Source organism: Gobio gobio (genome assembly GCF_949357685.1).
Source record: "Gobio gobio genome assembly, chromosome: 21".
Taxonomy (NCBI): domain Eukaryota; kingdom Metazoa; phylum Chordata; class Actinopteri; order Cypriniformes; family Gobionidae; genus Gobio; species Gobio gobio.
In genome coordinates this window covers 10,816,060-10,835,375 of record NC_137117.1, presented here as the reverse complement: position 1 = coordinate 10,835,375, position 19,316 = coordinate 10,816,060, and the positions used below count along the sequence as shown (strand labels likewise).

The 19,316-nt window shown below is 37.1% G+C and overlaps 1 protein-coding gene across 2 annotated transcripts in view; it reads right to left on the bottom strand.

The window, feature by feature from the left end:
* Positions 1–19,316, bottom strand: part of scube3 (signal peptide, CUB domain, EGF-like 3) — a 175,151-nt gene that overhangs the window by 118,336 nt on the left and 37,499 nt on the right. For both annotated transcript variants that reach the window (XM_079801775.1, XM_079801774.1), the window contains exon 2: positions 7,991–8,113. In XM_079801775.1, coding sequence (XP_079657901.1) covers positions 7,991–8,113 — 123 coding nt within the window. The remainder of the gene's footprint in view (positions 1–7,990; positions 8,114–19,316) is intronic.

Here is a 19,316-nt window from a genome sequence, read left to right as displayed (position 1 = left end):
TTATTGATCACACATGAACTGACATTTAACAAAAAGAGACTGCATTGTGTTTTATGTCATATTTAATTACAGTGATAATCATATATATTTATATGCACACTTATTGTCTGAACCACATATGTGTTTATTTTTTTTTATTTTTTTAATTATGTAAACGAAAAGAGGCATGGTTGTGTTTTATATTTCTTTTGTTATATACATGCCGGGAAGATAATCAAGGCATGCGTTGCCTGAACCACATTTGTGTGGCTATTAAATGTTAAAACTATTTTTTTATGAAAATGAAAAAAGAGGCAAAGTGGTGTTTTATAATATATTTCGTTTTATTTTAGCCTAAAATATACATACAGGAGTGAGAGTGAGCTGAGTGACGGTATCAAGAACGCAGAGTACCAGAGTACCGGACTTGTGTCCTCCCGTCCTCGGGAGTTCGTTCTCGAGTCAAACTTGTCGGAAGTACCGCTGAAGGCGGCCGTCATCCAGATGCAGCTCCTAGAGCGCCTTGAACATGTGTCTATTTCGCTTCAAACACTCGTTTTATACGCCCGTCCAATTCACTGTGGACGCGCAAATGGATTCAAAATGTTCAAGCGTCCAACTAGACGCGAATTCGCATAATAGTGTACAGCATTAGGGCCCTGAAAAAGTTTTGTTTTTTTCCTTGACTAACATTATAAGTTGACTCATAATTGTGTAGAATATGACACCTTTAAAATCCATCTGCTCCTTTAATTTGTTTCCTAATTAATTTATTTTGGTCAATATGAGCTTCTGTGTGCCGGTAACTGTGGTGATTATAGTGAATTATGCCTTATGTTTGGATGGCGAGAGCAGCTGAATAAACATCTCAGAGCCAGAGAGAGAAGTGGATGTCTGTGGTGGGGGGACGGAGGCCATCCCCTCTCATTTGACGCCCAATTGAGCACTAATTACCCAGACTCCTCAGCTCTGCTTTGTAGTCGTCGGGGCTCAGTGAGTATGGAGAGGCACTCACAGTCTGGAGTACAGTGCTTTATTTTTCTTTATTCCTGAATGCTTTTTATCCCACCTCCAACACAGTACAAAGTCTGTGCACTTTTCATTTTTATTTCGGTTTTGCAAAGAAGCAACCTGGCACTCTATGGAATTACAAGCTATTTTACCTCCACTACTGCGTCTCCGTGCAAGGCCAAGCAATCTATGGGATGAGTAATTCTGAGGAGTGGAAGAAAAAAGCATTTTGCACCATTCATTACAGTCGTATTGTTTACGGGTCATTCGTGTCACGCTGAGATGATTGCAGATGTAGAATAAACGCTCTTTCTGTATCCAAGAAAAATACTAAATAGCCTATTAAGACTCGGATGAGTTTATATATTTATATATGCATATATAGATTTAACAAGGCAAAAGCATCTAGAACTGTCTGCATGGATAGGCCTGCTGAAAGACCAACATCTTTAAGGTGAAGGCTGGTATATAGTTAACATGACAATTCAAGCAGTGACAGGAGCATCCTGCAGTGTGACAACCTACTTTATGTAAAAAAATATATATATATATAATTTTAATCTACTTTCATTTTAAGGCCTGGTAAGGACCAGATTCTTTTTTATATATATATATATACACCTAATATGTAAAACCATATAATTCAAAGAGGGTGTACTTTCTTTTTCACATGACTGTAGCCTATATGCATGTATGCAAGTTCGTATGTATGCATGTATGAATGCATGTATGTATGTATGTATATATGTGTGCATGCATGTATGCGTGTATGCGTGTGTGTGTGTGTGTGTGTATGTATGCAGTGATGCCAGTAACGCGTTACTTAGTAACTCTAGTTACTCTAATTTTACTACTTTTTCCAGTAACGAGTAATCTAACGCGTTACTATTTCCAAACCAGTAACGTTAATCAGATTAAAGTAACTTATCCAAGTCACTGTGAGTTACTATTTTTGTCATTTTCCTTAGTAAAAATATTTTTGCTTTCTTGTTTAGTCTCAGCAGGGGTTTTCCGGTATAGAGAATTACCGTCAAATTTTTTGCCGCCTCCGTCCGTCGACAAAACTCAAGACAGGCAGTCACTTGCTCAGATTAGGCATGTCGTGATAATTAAATAATCATCATAAATATATATTGTCACAACATCCTTCAGCAATCATTATTAGTATATTATGATTTGCTAGTAGCCTACAAAGTCATCTAAAGCCATTCCATAGCTGAATGTCTTTCCTCCGCTGTAGCTGTCCATCATTCTCCGTTCAGCATTCAAACTGCGCGTCGTTCGGTTACAGTCAGCAGCAGCAGCTCGGTAAAGCTCACTCCATATGATATATTCCCGTTATAATACTTGATATGTTGATAAAATAATTTATCTTGCTGGAGTTTATCTAGCGGTTTCTGAAAGATGTTGTGCTCGCTACCCAGGTGACAACACAAGGACTAGTAATTAGCATCACATGCACAATAACCAGAATTAAAAACTGTGAAGAAACAAATAATCAGTGAATGTTTGGACCGATATAGGCTACACAGTGATTCCATGTTGCTTTAAGCGCATCATTCTGCACCCGGGATGCGCATAAGCGCTTTGTTGCCGCTCTGTTTTGAAGCGTTTCATATATTTTCATAGTTTTGTGCGCTTAAGATTATTAAAAAATATATTGTTCTCACGTATTGATCATATATTTGTTGTCCCTTTACAGAGCTGCACATTACGTTTACAATAAAATATAAATCTTGTAATTTTATATTATTTGTAGGCCCATAATTATTTACATTCAAATATAAATAATTAAATTTAAAATTAAATATAAATTGTTTTTCATAAATGTATTTAATAAGAACACAAAGTAATTTGTACCTTTTCATTAACATGTTCAGATTTTATAAAATTAGTCAAAAGATTTTTTTTGGAGATACAATTTCAGGAGATACATTGTTGACGTTACTGTTAAAAATGCACTTCCAATAAAGTGTTGGCAAAAACGGTTGTCATTTTTATGTTGAGGCTGCAGAGGTGTTGTCGGCAACTGATGAATGTAACTAATAAAGTAACTTGTAATCTAACTTAGTTACTTTTAAAATCAAGTAATCTGTAAAGTAACTTAGTTACTTTTAAAATCAAGTAATCTGTAAAGTAACTAAGTTACTTTTTCAAAGTAACTGTGGCAACACTGTATGCATGTATGAATGCATGTATGTATGCATGTATGTGTGCATGCATGTATGCGTGTGTGTGTGTATGTATGTATGTATGTATGTATGTATGTATGTATGTATGCATGTATGTACGTACGTACGTATTTATGTAGTATGTATGTATGCGTGCGTGTGTGTGTGTTTGTATATAGAGCACTTAAACTTTCTCATAATCTTAAAAACCTGATCTAAAGCTTTATACTTAAAAAGCATGATTTTAGTTTTGTAGCTATATAAATTTAGCCTAAATTTAAATATAAAAATATGTAAAGACATTAAAATCTTGCTAGTTAAGCTAGTAGGAAAGAAGTGTAACCAGCCATGCCGTTCCTTTCAACAGGCGAGTTCTGCTTTCTCAAGGCTAAGGACTGGTATTTACTCCTAACCCACGTTATTTGTAGCAAATAGCTATCAAGAGTTTTGCAATAGCTTTCAGAGGATTAGGATCCAGTTCTGGTTCTCGTCTTTTTGTGTGTGCAGAAATTCAGCGCGTGGAGAAGTATATTTGAACAACGATGTTCATATCTCCCCGGCACACATTTGTGTTTCCACACCATATCAATGGTTTTACATGCTTATCCCCGTTTAGTCAGGAGTGCCGTTTTACCGAATCCATTCGCTTTCCAATGTTTAGCCTGGGCTTTGGATGTTTGTATCCAGAAAGGATCACATTGGCTAAGTGGGTCCAAAAGCAGCATACCCCTCTCCAAATACAACTGAGCTTTAAAAACTTCCCCCATGAAGGCAAACAATATTTCCAAAGATATGGCTATCTCATCATGCAATATAGTGCTTTTAACTCACATTGACGTGATTGGAAATGCACACCGCTCTTGGTGGTGGAAACATCTCTGTGTAATTACCAGGCCAAGTCGTTATCGGGAATGTGTAAGATATTTCATGCTCTATTTCACGTCCAAAGGGTAAAGAATTGAGTCTGTCATCTTTTTAATCTTGCATTTGAACACCTATTTCCCTTCCCTCCGGTGAGTCTGAAAATGAAGCCAAGGAACTGCAGAAATGAGACATGGAGAAGTAGACCTTGAAGTGTCTGAACACACTCACAAATATACACACACACACGCATGCACACACACACACATGCACAGACACACACATGCACAGACACACACATGCACAGACACACACACGCGCACACACACACACACACACACACACACACACAAAATCTACCAGAATGATCTTATTATAAACTAAACAGCAAAGACAACAGTTTCTTAAGAGTAATTTTGTCTGGTTTCCAAGTAAAAAATCTCACTATCCTTAAACAAGATATCTTATGCTTCTCAAATATAATTATTAAGAAGTGAGTTAGGTTTATTTTTCTTTCCCCACAGGCAAATTGTTTTATCATGCTTTAAACCTCAAGTTTGTACAAATTTGTACTTAAAACAAGAGAAACAGTTGGTTACACTTTATTGTTTCTATAGTCCATTTTAGACCTTCTATTAACTATAAATAACTCTCATTAATTTGCAACTACATGTCAAGTAACTCATTAATTTGCAACTATATGTCAAGTAACTCATTAATTTTGCAACTACATGTCAAGTAACTCATTAATTTGCAACTATATGTCAAGTAACTCATTATTTTTGCAATAACATGTCAACTAACCCTCGTTAATTTGCAACTACATGTCAACTAACTCTCATTAGACTATTAGTAGACTGTTAGGGTTAGTAGAATAAATTGACATGTAGTTGCAAAGTTACTTTGAGTCAGTAGAATGTAGGGTTGGGTACTGAAATCCGGTTCCAATATGGCACCGGTACTTATATAACCGGTATGTACCGGACCGAATCAGAACGCAGATTTCGGTTCCTCATTTCGGTGCCAAAATTCAAACGTGCTTTCGGGTGCTTTGGCTGGCACTGAGCCAGAGACAGACGCTCAGCGCTGGTCACATCACAACAGTGTTTTCAACGACGTCATGTTTATTCCAGGTTTCAGACATTTAAATGCTCATAAGTAGGCTACTAGCAAAAAACACACACTGATGTCTAAAGCGGCAATGACAATCCTTTCAGGCGGTTATAATTTGACTAACGTTACATGTTTTATTCACATCAGATACATGCACATTAAATAGTAGCTATATCGTTTACTCTATTCTTCTTCCAGTTCGCTGGACACTTACTTTCATGTATTTTGTAAGACGAGAATGAACTCAAGTGTTGTAAATCCGACAGATCCGATTCTGAGGCGCAAACTAACATGGCGCCGCCCATTGCGCTTTATAGATCAACTAACACACATTGACTCACACATTTGAACATCAGATAGTTCGTGACACAGTTAAGAAGTTTGTGAATATTTTGAATAAAAAGAAAAAACGTAATAAACCCGATACAGCTGAGCTGTCAGCGCTATTGCGGCTGCTGTGTCATGTGAGAAACATGACGCGTCGTCATGGAAACATTAAGGCGGTGTGTTCTAAAATATTTAGCCAGAGAAAATGATCATATTTCAAAATAAAGCTGAAGCTCGAAGCTGGTTAGTAGCAGACCGAGAATACAGACTAGGCTAACTGCTGTTATTACTGTAACTGTTATTTAGAGCTATATTAGGCTTGTTGTAGTTGGGTTAGGTGGCTATTAGGTTTTACTGTGAATTTGTAAATAAGTCAATTATAATTTGTAAATAAGTCAATTGTGTTTTGTATTTATTTATATTCATACATTTAAGTATACATTAAACTTTTAATAAATGGTTCAATGTAAATAAATAAATAAAAAGCCATTTAATGTTATCCACCTCGTTTTGTGGCCATTTAAAAAAATAAAAAAAAGTATCGGTTCAGGCACCGTTTAGGCACCGGAACGTTTTAAAAGTATCGGTTTGGCACCGGAATCGAAAAAAACCCAAACGATACCCAACCCTAGTAGAATGTCTGTTGAGGAGCCATTACAATAAGGTGCTATCAGATATGAAGCAGACAGTCTACTAATACGTTAATGAGAGTTAGTAGTAGACATGTAGCTTATAGTTACTTATAGTTAGGAGAATGTCTAAAGTTAACTATTGGGTACAAGTGTTGCCATTTGGGTAAGAAAACTAAATTTTATTCAAAATTAGTGTTATTACGATACAAAAATTATTACGATGAACTCTTTTTATCGCGAATGACGGAATTTTCCGGTTTTCTGTGTTTTCACTATTATTTGGTAGGGGTGCTATTACACATCTTCTGAAAGACTACAGAATTTCCGGATCAAAACACATGAAAAAAATGTGCAGAAACAAGTGATAAAAGCATTACTTATGCACGCTGTAGTCTTGGTTTTCTCACTTTTTGTTCAAAATATAGCTTTTTTATGAAACATATTCACATTCATGTGTTTGAACACTGATGTGTGTCCGCACACTGCGCACAGTGTAAGAATGGTAAAAATCCCCTCACTCATTTTTTTATAATTCCCATAAATTAAAAGCAGTCTCTTCACACAAGCCGATTCAGATTCCCCCCAACAATGTCAATAATTTTGCACCAGACTGCTTCACAAATGAGGGGCTTTTCAATGCTGGATTTTCAAAAAGGTTGATTCTGAAAGATGGGTCAATACCAACGCTTTGTGCGTGGACTTCAGATCCAGACAAAGTAAGGATGATACATCATATGTTGTGAGTCCTTCCAAACTGCCTTTCTGAAAGAGCCTGTTGGCACTCTGTACGGCTAATGTTGTTAAAGCTACCATTGTCTCTGCCTGTTTTCACTGATGCTGCCCTCACGCGCTATCAGAATTATCGTAAATACAAGTTTCCTAGTTAAAAATTGCACATGAACACCCTTTGAAGTCGCCAACTTGAATGCGACAAGCTCGTAATCACGACTTCAAAAGTTGGAAATATGACATTTCTGATAGCACTTAAAGTGGACCAGGAGACCAGAACTATATCGTAATTTTATCTGTCTGCATAATTCATAAACGCGCATTTATTGTGCAAAGTACAGTCAGATGACGGATATAAGGCTGAACACCGCTACTGACATTTTCAATGCGTGAGATTGTCCTATTTTGTCTTTTCCGGTATGAGGGTGAGCAAAAACGCACAGTTTTTGTGCGTGTTCCTTTAAATGCAAATGAGCTTGTGCTCGTGACCTTATTCAAGATGTATAGAGACCATAATCTGAAGACCACGCCCACCAGGGGGGGAAACAATCAAACCGTCTCCATTGACTTTGTATTGCGTGAAGCGCCTCCTTGTCATTTCTGGCTTATAATAAAATAAACAGAACAATGTCTAAAAGCTGATATGTTACAAAGTGTACAGCAAACAAGCTAAAAAACCCAGAACCAAAATCCCAGAAGTTTTTATAAGCTGTTGACCCAAAAAAACAAGCGTTTAAGGACACAAAAGTCACAGACAATTGAGACAGAGCACGACGTTATTACACTGAGAACTACACCCACTGGAGGGGAAGGTAATCAGCGACAGGAAATATAATATATAAAACTGACATTTGGATATTTGACTTAACAGTGACAAAATGTTTACAGCACATGTAGGCACAATGAGTGTCAGGATCCCAAAATGTACCCATTCTTCCTGCTGAAGCGTCACGTCTTATTGCCTGTATCCACTTTTGTCTCCATAAAAACACTTGTTTTTTTGGGTCGACAGCTTATAAAAACTTATTTCTGTGTTTTTTAGCTTGTTGCTGTACACCCTGTCACATAGCAGCTCATATCGACAATATTTTTGCATTATATTCTAAATTTACAGAATCAAGTGTTTGTCTCGTCATTGCATGTTTTCGTATCTTTAGTGTTTCTTACCTTCACAGTGTTTTCCATCACCTTTGTATCCTGATTTGCAGATGCACTTGTATGACTTGAGGGTGTTCTGACAGATGGCATCTATACTGCAGCTGTCCAGGGCCTCGGCGCACTCGTCCACATCTGCTGAGAGACAAGGAAATCAAAAGGCTTAGAGGAGCTCGAGCACGCTCTATTTTGAGAAAAAAAATGACACGTTTTTGCCTCGGGCAAGTACATAGAAACACTCAAGCAAAACTTGCTGATCCGGCATGGAAGAACAGTAATGCGACAACAAATTAATTTCACAATTCCACCAAAAACCATGTCAGAGGTGGAGAGACAACAAACCAGCATCTCCAAAGCAGACCTGAGCGTAAAAGAGAGCTGTTCCCAGTTAGGACGTAATTCTGAGGCCTTCAGCATCTCATATTCCTGTGACCTCTGGGACTAAAGCCAAACCCAACATTTCCCGCACTAGGATACTTCACCAGCACTCTGGCATTTCCTGCAGTCGAGTTGGTGCTACGTATCGCTTTGACTAAACCATAACAACAAAAATACATTCTGTCCTCATCAAAGGTCAATAACATTGTCATGGTAACCCTAACAAAAGACACATTTTCTTCAGAAAATACACAAATCTAATGTTAAATCTACCATGAACCACTGTTGCAATCCATGACAGAGTTAAAACTAGAGTGTTATTCTTCATGTAAAATTAAATAGGACGATGCTAGGGTGCTATGGGTGGTTGCCAAGGCATTGCTTTGCAGTTGCTAAGGTGTTCTGGGTGGTTCCCGGGGTGTTGTTATGCAGCTCTTAAGGTGTTTTAGCTGGTTACATGGGCATTACTATGCAGTTTTTGATGCCAGGGTGTTGCTATGCAGTTGCTATGGTGCTTTGGGTGGTTGCCAGGGCGTCACTATGCAGTTGCTATGGTGTTTTGAGTAGTTGCCAGGGAGTTGCTATGGTGCTTTGGGTGGTTGCCAGGGCGTCACTATGCAGTTGCTATGGTGTTTTGAGTAGTTGCCAGGGAGTTGCTAGGGTGTTCTGGGTGGTTGCCAGGAAATTGCTATGCAGTTACTATGGTAATTTTGGGTGGTTGCCAGTGCATTGCTATGTAGTAGCTAAGGTGTTTTGGGTGGTTGCCAGGGAGTTGCTAGGGTGTTCTGGGTGGTTGCCAGGATGTTGCTATGCAGTTACTATGCTATTTTTGGGTGGTTGCCAGTGCATTGCTATGTAGTAGCTAAGGTGCTTTCAGTTCAGTTTATTTCATCCGTTTAGGAAATTTAGTTTGCACAGGTGCCACACACATAACATTTATACATTCACACACATAGACATTCATTTAAAATTGACAGCATATTATCCATGATTCCAATTGACTTAACATAGAAATAGCTGTCAGGTATGAATGAGTGTTTGAACCTCTTCGAGAGTTGCTATGGAGTTGCTAGGGTGTTCTGGGTGGTTGCCATGATGTTGCCATGCAGTTTGATAAAGTGTTCTGGGTGGTTGCCAGGATGTTGCTATTATGGATATTACTATGGTATTTTTGGGTGGTTCCCAGTGCAATGCTATGTAGTAGTTAAGGTGCTTTGAGTGGTTGCCAGGGAGTTGCTATGGAGTTCTGGGTGATTACCAGGATGTTGCTATGCATTTGCTAAGCATTTTTGTGTGGTTGCAAGGATGTTGCTGTACAGCTGCTAAAATGTTTTGGTGGTTTCAAGGGCATTGCTATGTAGTAGCTAAGGTGCTTTGAATGGTTGCCAGAGAGTTGCTATGGAGTTGCTAGGGTGTTCTGGTTGGTTGCCAGAACGTTGCTATGCAGTTACTATGGTGTTTTTGGCTGGTTGCCAGTGCACTGCTATGTAGTAGCTAAGGTGCTTTGAATGGTTGCCAGAGAGTTGCTATGGAGTTGCTAGGGTGTTCTGGGTGGTTGCCAGGATGTTGCCATGCAGTTTGATAAAGTGTTCTGGGTGGTTCCCAGGAAATTGCTATGCAGTTACTATGATGTTTTGGATGGTAGCCAGGCATTGCTATGTACAGTAGTTGCAAAGGTGCTTTGAGTGCTAGCCAGGGAGTTGCTATGGAGTTGCTAGCGTGTTCTGGGTGGTTACCATGATGTTGCCATGCAGTTTGATAAAATGTTCTGGGTGGTTGCCAGGATGTTGCTATTATGGATATTACTATGGTATTTTTGGGTGGTTCCCAGTGCAATGCTATGTAGTAGCTAAGGTGCTTTGAGTGGTTGCCAGGGAGTTGCTATGGAGTTCTGGGTGATTGCCAGGATGTTGCTATGCATTTGCTAAGCATTTTTGTGTGGTTGCCAGCATGTTGCTGTACAGCTGCTAAAATGTTTTGGTGGTTGCCAGGGCATTGCTATGCAGTTACTAAAGTGTTTTGGATGGTTGTCAGGGGATTGCTATGAAGTTGCTCTACAGTTTCTAGGATGTTCTGGGTGGTTTCTTACAGGCCAAGTCACACCACCCTGCCATAAATCGAATTATGCCGTAAATTCTAATAGCTCGTTGGCAAGTATGTATTGAACATGAAAGTGTGAATCAGACTAAACTACAAAACTGTTTGGCATTAGCTGGGAAAAAAGTGATTTCACATGGTTTCAACAGTCCAATCTGTCTTTCTCTTTCTGCAGTCCATCACAGTACAGTTCTGTCTCATTGCTCTTGTCTTCTGTGAATACTGTTAGAAAGCAGATGCCTATTAAAGAAGGGAACTGCATATTACAGGGTTAGAGGTCCAACAATCTTAAACACGTTTCCAGAGGCTCCTCGAAGCTGCTGGTAAGAGACGACAACCGTGTAATTTGAACACTTGTCTGCCGAACACTAGTACTGATATCTCATCAAGCTGAAACCTCTAATGCATCCACAGTTTTCACTCAAGAATCCACAGATGTCTCTCACTTCTTCTAAAGAATTCATTATAAACGTTGCAGGAAAGCAGCGGATGTTCCTTATGGTGGCATTCGTCATTGAATTACTCACATGCTGTTTAAAGTACAAAGCTTTCAGGGGTTTAGTACAGCACCCTGCTTGTTCATTACTGAAGTGTCTCTCCACAGCAAAAAGACAAATTGGTCCTTTTTTCTTAAGAGCCCTAATACTATAAAGCATACTATTCATCAGATCCCATGCTGAAGCCAGCAAAAAGAAGGAAAATTATGCATTGATTCAACAACATGTACACCCATTACTCCAAATCCTGGAGACCATGACCAACAATCATTGACTCACTTCATGCTGTTCCTTATGACTTTCTTATTTCCATGCAACACAAAAAAAGAAATTTCGAAGAATCCCCACAGCTTTTCAAAACAACAGCTCACAGAGGCCACGTCTGGCAGATTTAAAAAAAGAACAAACTACACAATAAAAGTAGCCTATATATGACTTATGCACAATGTCAAGTCTTCTTTAATCCATATAAGTGCTTTGTGTGAGGAACAGATGGAACTTGAAGTCATTATTCCATTATTCAAAGCGCCAAAATTTCATTTTTTCCAAATTCAGTTCAGTAACGACACAAGCACGCACCAATGCCATTTGGCATCAGTGACATCAAATAAGCCATGGAGCTTCAACACACCATTTTTTGCATTTCAACACTGATGCAAATCTGATGCTAGTTTTCAGTAGCTTAGAAATCTAGACACACCCTAGTGGGGTCGTCTAGCAACTCTCAGTTGGCTTGCGAGCATGAAAAACCCAACTCTAGTCAGGCCAATAACTAGGGTTGGGTACCGTTCACATTTTAAATTGAATATATATACAGTGAGGAAAATAAGTATTTGAACACCCTGCTATTTTGCAAGTTCTCCCACTTAGAAATCATGGAGGGGTCTGAAATTGTCATCGTAGGTGCATGTCCACTGTGAGAGAAGACAAAATCTAAAAAAAAAATCCAGAAAATCACAATGTATGATTTTTGTAACTATTTATTTGTATGATACAGCTGCAAATAAGTATTTGAACACCTGAGAAAATCAATGTTAATATTTGGTACAGTAGCCTTTGTTTGCAGTTACAGAGGTCAAATGTTTCCTGTAGTTTTTCACCAGGTTTGCACACACTGCAGGAGGAATTTTGGCCCACTCCTCCACACAGATCTTCTCTAGATCAGTCAGGTTTCTGGCCTGTCGCTGAGAAACAGAGTTTGAGCTCCTCCAAAGATTCTCTATTGGGTTTAGGTCTGGAGACTGGCTAGGCCACGCCAGAACCTTGATATGCTTCTTACAGAGCCACTCATTGGTTATCCTGGCTGTGTGCTTCGGGTCATTGTCATGTTGGAAGACCCAGCCTCGACCCATCTTCAATGCTCTAACTGAGGGAAGGAGGTTGTTCCCCAAAATCTCGCAAATTAAGGAAGATGCGAAAAAAGTTTAATCGATCAACTAGCTCCGCCGTTGGGAAGCCACAACCCGCTTGTGATTGTTGTCCCACCACTGATAGTGCTCTGATTGGTTGTGGCGCTTTCCTATTGCGTGCAGAGGGAATTTAAAAGACAACCGTTTATCCCGCCCCTCGGATTGAGCCCTGCCCATAATGTGTTCCCAGACCCAACATCTTGATCTGGGTCTGGCTTGTCAGGCTAGGTTTTCAGTGAATAACATCTTAAATTTCACTCTGCTCATCACACAAAGCTATCGTATGACATACATGCTTGGAAAAGTGCAAATGGAGTCAAATAGACTGCTTTTCATTGGGTGAACCATTCCTACTGAAAGACGAAATGTACTCAGCAGGCATCAAAGCAGAGGACTGATATAGGATCATAACGTTCACCCAATCTTGAAATGTACATTTAAAAAAAGAACACAATTGCTCGGTAGGATATAAAAAGAATACCAATAAAAGCTCTTTTATTTGGGGAACGGCAATTTAGCCATGGCTAATGTTCAGTTTGAAAGAACAATGAGTTTTTACACTTTAGTAAATGAGAAAACAGGCTTTAACGCTAAGGTCAAACCAATTCAACCCTCCAATAGCTAGAAAATGAAAACTCATTTGTTTAGTGGAGGGTGGCTGGAAACTTTTAAATGATCTCAAAAGAAAAATTACCTGATTACAACCCCATTCCACATGCAAACCAATTACCCACAATCCAATCTCCACACAACACGGATGCATTAGTCATAATCATGCTTATACAATATATATTAATTGGTCAAAAACACATTTTATGCAGCTGGTTAGCTTGGACTATTGTAGTTACGAAATCTACCAGTAGGGGCAAACTGAGCCAGTCAAACCCTGACCCCTTGATTCCACCAGTGGAAAAAGAACTCCAGCCGATCATAATCAATCAGATTCACTGACCACAATCACACTTCCTCAACAGAGCCAATCAGATCCATTACCCACAATCACGGTCACACGGCACAACCAATGAAACCAATTAGCTGCAATCACGCTCGCACGGCAAAATCAATCAGCGTCTCCATTCAGCCCCAGAAGAAAGAAAACAATTTCTCATGTAATAAAATGGACGAAACAGACTCCTTATTACTGCTAAATCAATCAAAGTGCTCTAGTGGTTGTGAACCCAAATGCTGTTTTACAGAGAAAATAAACATGTCACTGTTAATCTGTCTATGAGTTTAGAGAAGCTTCCACGGCGCTCTTGTAGAGAAGGGAGGCGTATTTTAAGAGACGCATGAACTATTTTCCTGGCTGTTTTGTTCTTTCTTTTATGCGGTTGTAAAAATGGAAACAACACCAAGGCTGAGATTTAAGAACGCGACGCTGATTACATTGATCGAAATAAAGAAAACATGTGGGCTGAGAAGGTTTTTAAAGGGATAGCGCACGCAAAAATGAGAATTCTGCCTTCCTTTATTCACCTTCAAGTGGTTTCAAAGCTGTACGAGGGTCTATTTTTCTCCATGGCACGATTCACCAACAAATAATTATGAGCTTTTAAGAGAATCAGTTCATCTGGTCCATGTCTGAGTGATCTGTTAATGATCAACTCAAAGATATAGTCTCTAACAGAAGACTCCACTTTGAAGCTTGACATTGTGCCTTTTGTGCTATACTGAAGAATGAAAGTCATCCAGATATGAAACATCACGAGGATGAGTAAATGATGACCGAAGTGTCCCTTTAAAGAGCTCAAACTGATGACGAACACGTTTGAACAACATTGTGTTGATTTTTGTGTGTGTTCAAAGTCAGCTACTCTATCACAAGAAAACCAAAACTTTTCCAAATGTGTCAAATGTTGTGAAGATCCGCATTATCTCCCCATACTTCAGAGAGACTTATGGGCTCCACCAGAACATAAAATGTCTTTATTACATGAAAGTGACTTCATGAATACTTTCCTCCGTTGACCTAGAAACATAAACCTTTAAGAATCCTCCATAAAGTATCCGCGGCTGCTGTAATCTTTCTAAGTAACTGAACTCTGTGTTTATGAGATTTTGTTTCCACAAGCAACACATCTGAGGATTCGACTCGAGAGCTTGAGGCTTGTATTTCTTTCTTTGTACTAGCATTACCATTCATCTCAATGGCAGCTTCTCAGCTATAGCTTTCTCACAAGTCAATCACATGAGCTGGAAATACCATGTGACTTATCACTTTTAACACATAGTGGCCGAGTTTGAAATAGCATACTACTCGTACTATAATGTATGTTTATTTGACATAAACGATACGCTAGCATGTGATCCCGAATTCAACTTGTGACTATCTTGAGCTGTGATGTCAAAGACAGAAGAAAACATTCAATTCACACATTTAAGTCTCATTTTTGTTCATTAAAATTAAGCTGGAATAAAATAAAATATAAATATTAGATTTAAAACTAATTAGAAATGTAGCTTTGCCGACTAGTTTAAGCTGAAGTAGTAAAATTATAAAAAAAAGTAAAAAAATAAAAATGCAATACATTTTTTTTAAATTATATATATATAATTATATATAATTATATATATATATATATATATATATATATATATATATATATATATATATATATATATATATATATATATATATATATATATATATATATATATATATATATATATATATATATAAAATAGTTTAAGATATAATATAACCAAATAAAATATTAAAAAGCAACATAAATATAAAACAAAAAATTGAATTAATTTTTTTCAAATATTAAATAAAATAAAATATTAAAAAGCAACATAAAATATAAAACAAAAAATAGATTTTTTTTCAAATATTAAATAAAATAAAATATTAAAAAGCAAAAAAATAAAATTTAAATCAGAAAGCAACATGAAATATAATAAAATATATAAAAAAAATTTTTATAAAAATGACAAGCACATCATAAAATTAAAATGAAAATATAACAATTAAGCTAATTCAAAATATCATTAAATACTATAATAGCATATAAAAAAATACTAAAATATTTTCACAGGTTTAAGAGCCTCCAAAACAACTGTGCACTGGTAAAACATCTACTAATAATGCAATTTATACATTTTGCAATTGCAAATGCTTTTACTCTTTTTATGCTCTTACCCTGCTTTTTGCATTGTTTTAGTTATTGCATGCATTCCTTTTCCATTGCTAGCAGAATGCTCTAGTATTTTAGCTGCAGGAAGCCTATATACTTATGCATGAGTTGTTGATTGCAATACAGTTTATCAGAACAATGTTTGTCTATGGTGAGAGTTAGGTCATGCTACCGAGCCAAATCTTGACTCCTTGAAGTTGTAAGCTTTCCTTAAAAGTGTGGTTTGAGAATGTAGGTGCTGGATGCTGTGCTCAGCGCATGAGAGGAGCGTTTCCCTCACTGATTAATGCTGCGGTCCGCACTGGCCAGTATTTTTAGACGAGGGGACGGACGGACTCACTAAAGGTGTGCAGTTCAAACACGGGGCGATGTTTGCTCGCAGTCAGACCCTCAGTGTTTGTCCAAGCCCCCCTTCACACACGCTCTCGCTCACCCAGGACAGAAATAATCTCAGAAGCCAGGAAAGATTATTGAGACAGCACAAATCCTACATGTGAAACTTTGTGATTAATTAATAATATAGTTTTCCTTTCAATAGTCAAAACAGCCCTATAGTAAATATACCTAGGGATTTGATTTGAAATTGTTATACATTTCAATTGAGCTGGAACATTGAAAATAATAATACTAAAATTAAAAAGCAACATAAGATATGATAAAATAAAATAAAAATAAAATTAGAATGCAACAAATTAGAATAAAATAAGAATAATTTTAAATACAAAATGAAATATTAAAATATAATAAAATGAAAATATTTTAAAATAATATTAAAAGATATTAAATAAATTATTAAAAAGCAACACAATATAACTAAATAAAATATTGTAAAATTAAATATGAAAAAAATCAGAAACAAACATTTTAATAAAATATAAAAAAAAAAAAAATAGAATAAAATAAAATAATTAAAATAAAACTAGAAAGGAACATAAAAATAATTTAGTTTTTAAACAAAATATAAAAAATATAACAGTCAAATGACTAAATAAAATAAAATATTAAAACAACATAAAATAAATATTTTAAAGTAATATATTTTTTAAAAATCTAATCAAATAATTAATTAAAAATAAAATATTAAAAAGCAAATTAAACAAAATAACAAAAAAGTATAAATTCTTTAAAATAAATTATTTTAAAATATAAAATAAAGTCAAATAAAATAAAGTATTCAAAAACAACATCATAAAAAAATATATATTTTAAAATAACATTTTTAAAAAATCTAATCAAATAATTAATTAAAATATTAAAAGGCAAATTAAATAAATACAAAATATAATGATTATATATATATATATATATATATATATATATATATATATATATATATATATATATATATATATATATATATATATATATATATATATATATATATATAAATTAATGAAATATATATACATTTCATGAAGTATAAAGTAACATAAAATATTTTGAAAAATGAAATCAAATAACTGCATCAACAGCTGGAGGATGCTCTGGACAGTGCAGTAAAACCAATGAACCTGTTTGGCAACCCCTGATAAACTGACAGTAATACTGTCCTAGTGTGTGCAGTCATGTGTTGAGTTAAGTGATCCAAATTCAGAGCTAAATCCAAAAGCATCCCGACCACTTTACACTCACTCTCAGGTAGTTCCACCAACTAAATCAATATTATGTTAGCAAGTGGATCTAACTTTGCCCTCACAAGTTTGGCAGCCAATCCGATGAGCTGGTGGAAAGCCAGATACAGTAGCGCCGCCGAGACAACCTCTCGTTTCTGGCCAAGCATCCGTTAGCATGTGGCGGAGCGATGTTTAGGAGAGAGAGGTGTTGGTTGTGTGAGCTGGCAGGCCGTCACATGCAAAGCCAGCACAAAGTCTTCATCTCATGGGCTATTAGGCGACGCACAGACGGGCCGAAAGAAAAAAGGGTGTTGATGAAATGCAGACGTCAACATTAGAGCAGAATTTAGCATCCTCCCCCCGCCGTCTCTTCCCAGATCGCCTACATCTAATGAAGGAACTCACTGTTTGTCCTCCGAACAGCTCGTAAAAGAAATATCGCCTGCTTCTATTTGTGCCCGGCGTCCTTAGCGCACTGGAAAAGCCGTGTTACTGTAAGCGCTGAGTGATGGTGGCAGTCTTCAAACAACAACAGCGGTCATTTAAAGCTCAGAGTTTATGAACTGCCCAAATTGAAGTGCAGTTGACCCGTCGCTTAAAGGGACAGTTCACCCAAAAATGAACATTTTGTCATCATTTACTCAACATCAAGTTGCTCCAAACCAAAGAAGCTATTTTAACAAATGTTCTTAACCAGACAGTTGACGGCACCCATAGTACTTTTTTGCCATATTATGGAGGCCAATGAGTGCCGTCAATGGTTTGATTACCAAACTTATAGAGGTTTTGAACAACTCGAGGGGACAGATCACCCAAAAATAACAATTCTGTCATAATTGTCGTCCTTGTAAACATGTACGAGTTTCTTTCTTCTATTCTTTCATTCTTCTTTGTAGTGAAAGTCAATGTTATTTGGAGCCCAATGTTCTTCAAAATATCTACTTTTATGTCCAAATAGAAAAACTTTTTGGTGTGGGTTTTAGGTTTTGAAACAATATTCACAAATTGCTAGTAAATTTCACCAAAGAAACGGCAAGTAACGCATCGAATGAAATGTGGATTTTTGAAGTAGAGTCTGAAATAGCATTTTCTTGTAAAACACACTCCAATAATCTTCGTTTTATTTACTACTTTGAAAAATCATTGTACAGATATACAGGTTTGGAACAAATGTACATTTTTTGGTGAACTATCCCTTTAAATAATATTCAGCAACTGTTTGAAATATCATCTGACAATCTTTTCGAATTCTTCTTAATTTAAATGAATCTTGAATGTTGAAATTCACTTTTAAAATAAGATGTTTCTCTTTTCAATTAAAGGTGATTCTCAAATCGCAGTCTTCACTGTTTTTAAGCATGTAATGCAATAATTTAACAATTTCGCAAACACTTTACAATAAGGTCCCATTAGTTAACATTAAAAGCAATACATTTGTATGGAAGCTTGTTTCTGCCGCAGAATAAAACATTTTAAAAGATGATTTTTATTCTGATTTTAAGTCAGAATTGCGAGTTATAAAGTCAAATTCTGAGGGGGAAAAAAGAGTTTATACACTATATTACCAAAAGTATTGGGACACCCCTCCAAATCATTGAGTTCAGGTGTTCAATCACTTCCATGGCCACAGGTGTATAAATCAAGCACTAGACATGCAGACGCTTCTACAAACATTTGTGAAAGAATGTGTCGCTCTCAGGAACTCAGAGAACTCAAGCGTGGTGCCGGGATCGGTTTCCACCTGTGCAATAAGTCCATTCGGGAAATTTCCTCATGACTAAATATTCCACGCTCAACTGTTAGTGGTATTATAACAAAGTGGAAGCAATTGGGAACAACAGCAACTCAGCCAAGAAGTGGTAGACCACTTAAAATCACAGAGCGGGGTCAGCGCATGCTGAGGGTCACAGAGTGCGCAGAAGTCTCCAACTTTCTGCAGAGCCAATAGCTACAGACCTCCAAACTTCCTGTGGCCTTCAGATTAGCTCAAGAACAGTGTGTAGAGCTTCATGGAATGGGTTTCCATGGCCGAGCAGCTCATCCAAGTCTTACATCACCAAGTGCAATGCAAAGCGTGGGATGCAGTGGGGTAAAGCACGCCACCACTGGACTCTAGAGCAGAGGAGACGTGTTCTCTGGAGTGACCAATCACGCTTCTCTGTCTGGCAATCCGAGGGACGAGTCTGGGTTTGGCGGTCGCCAGGAGA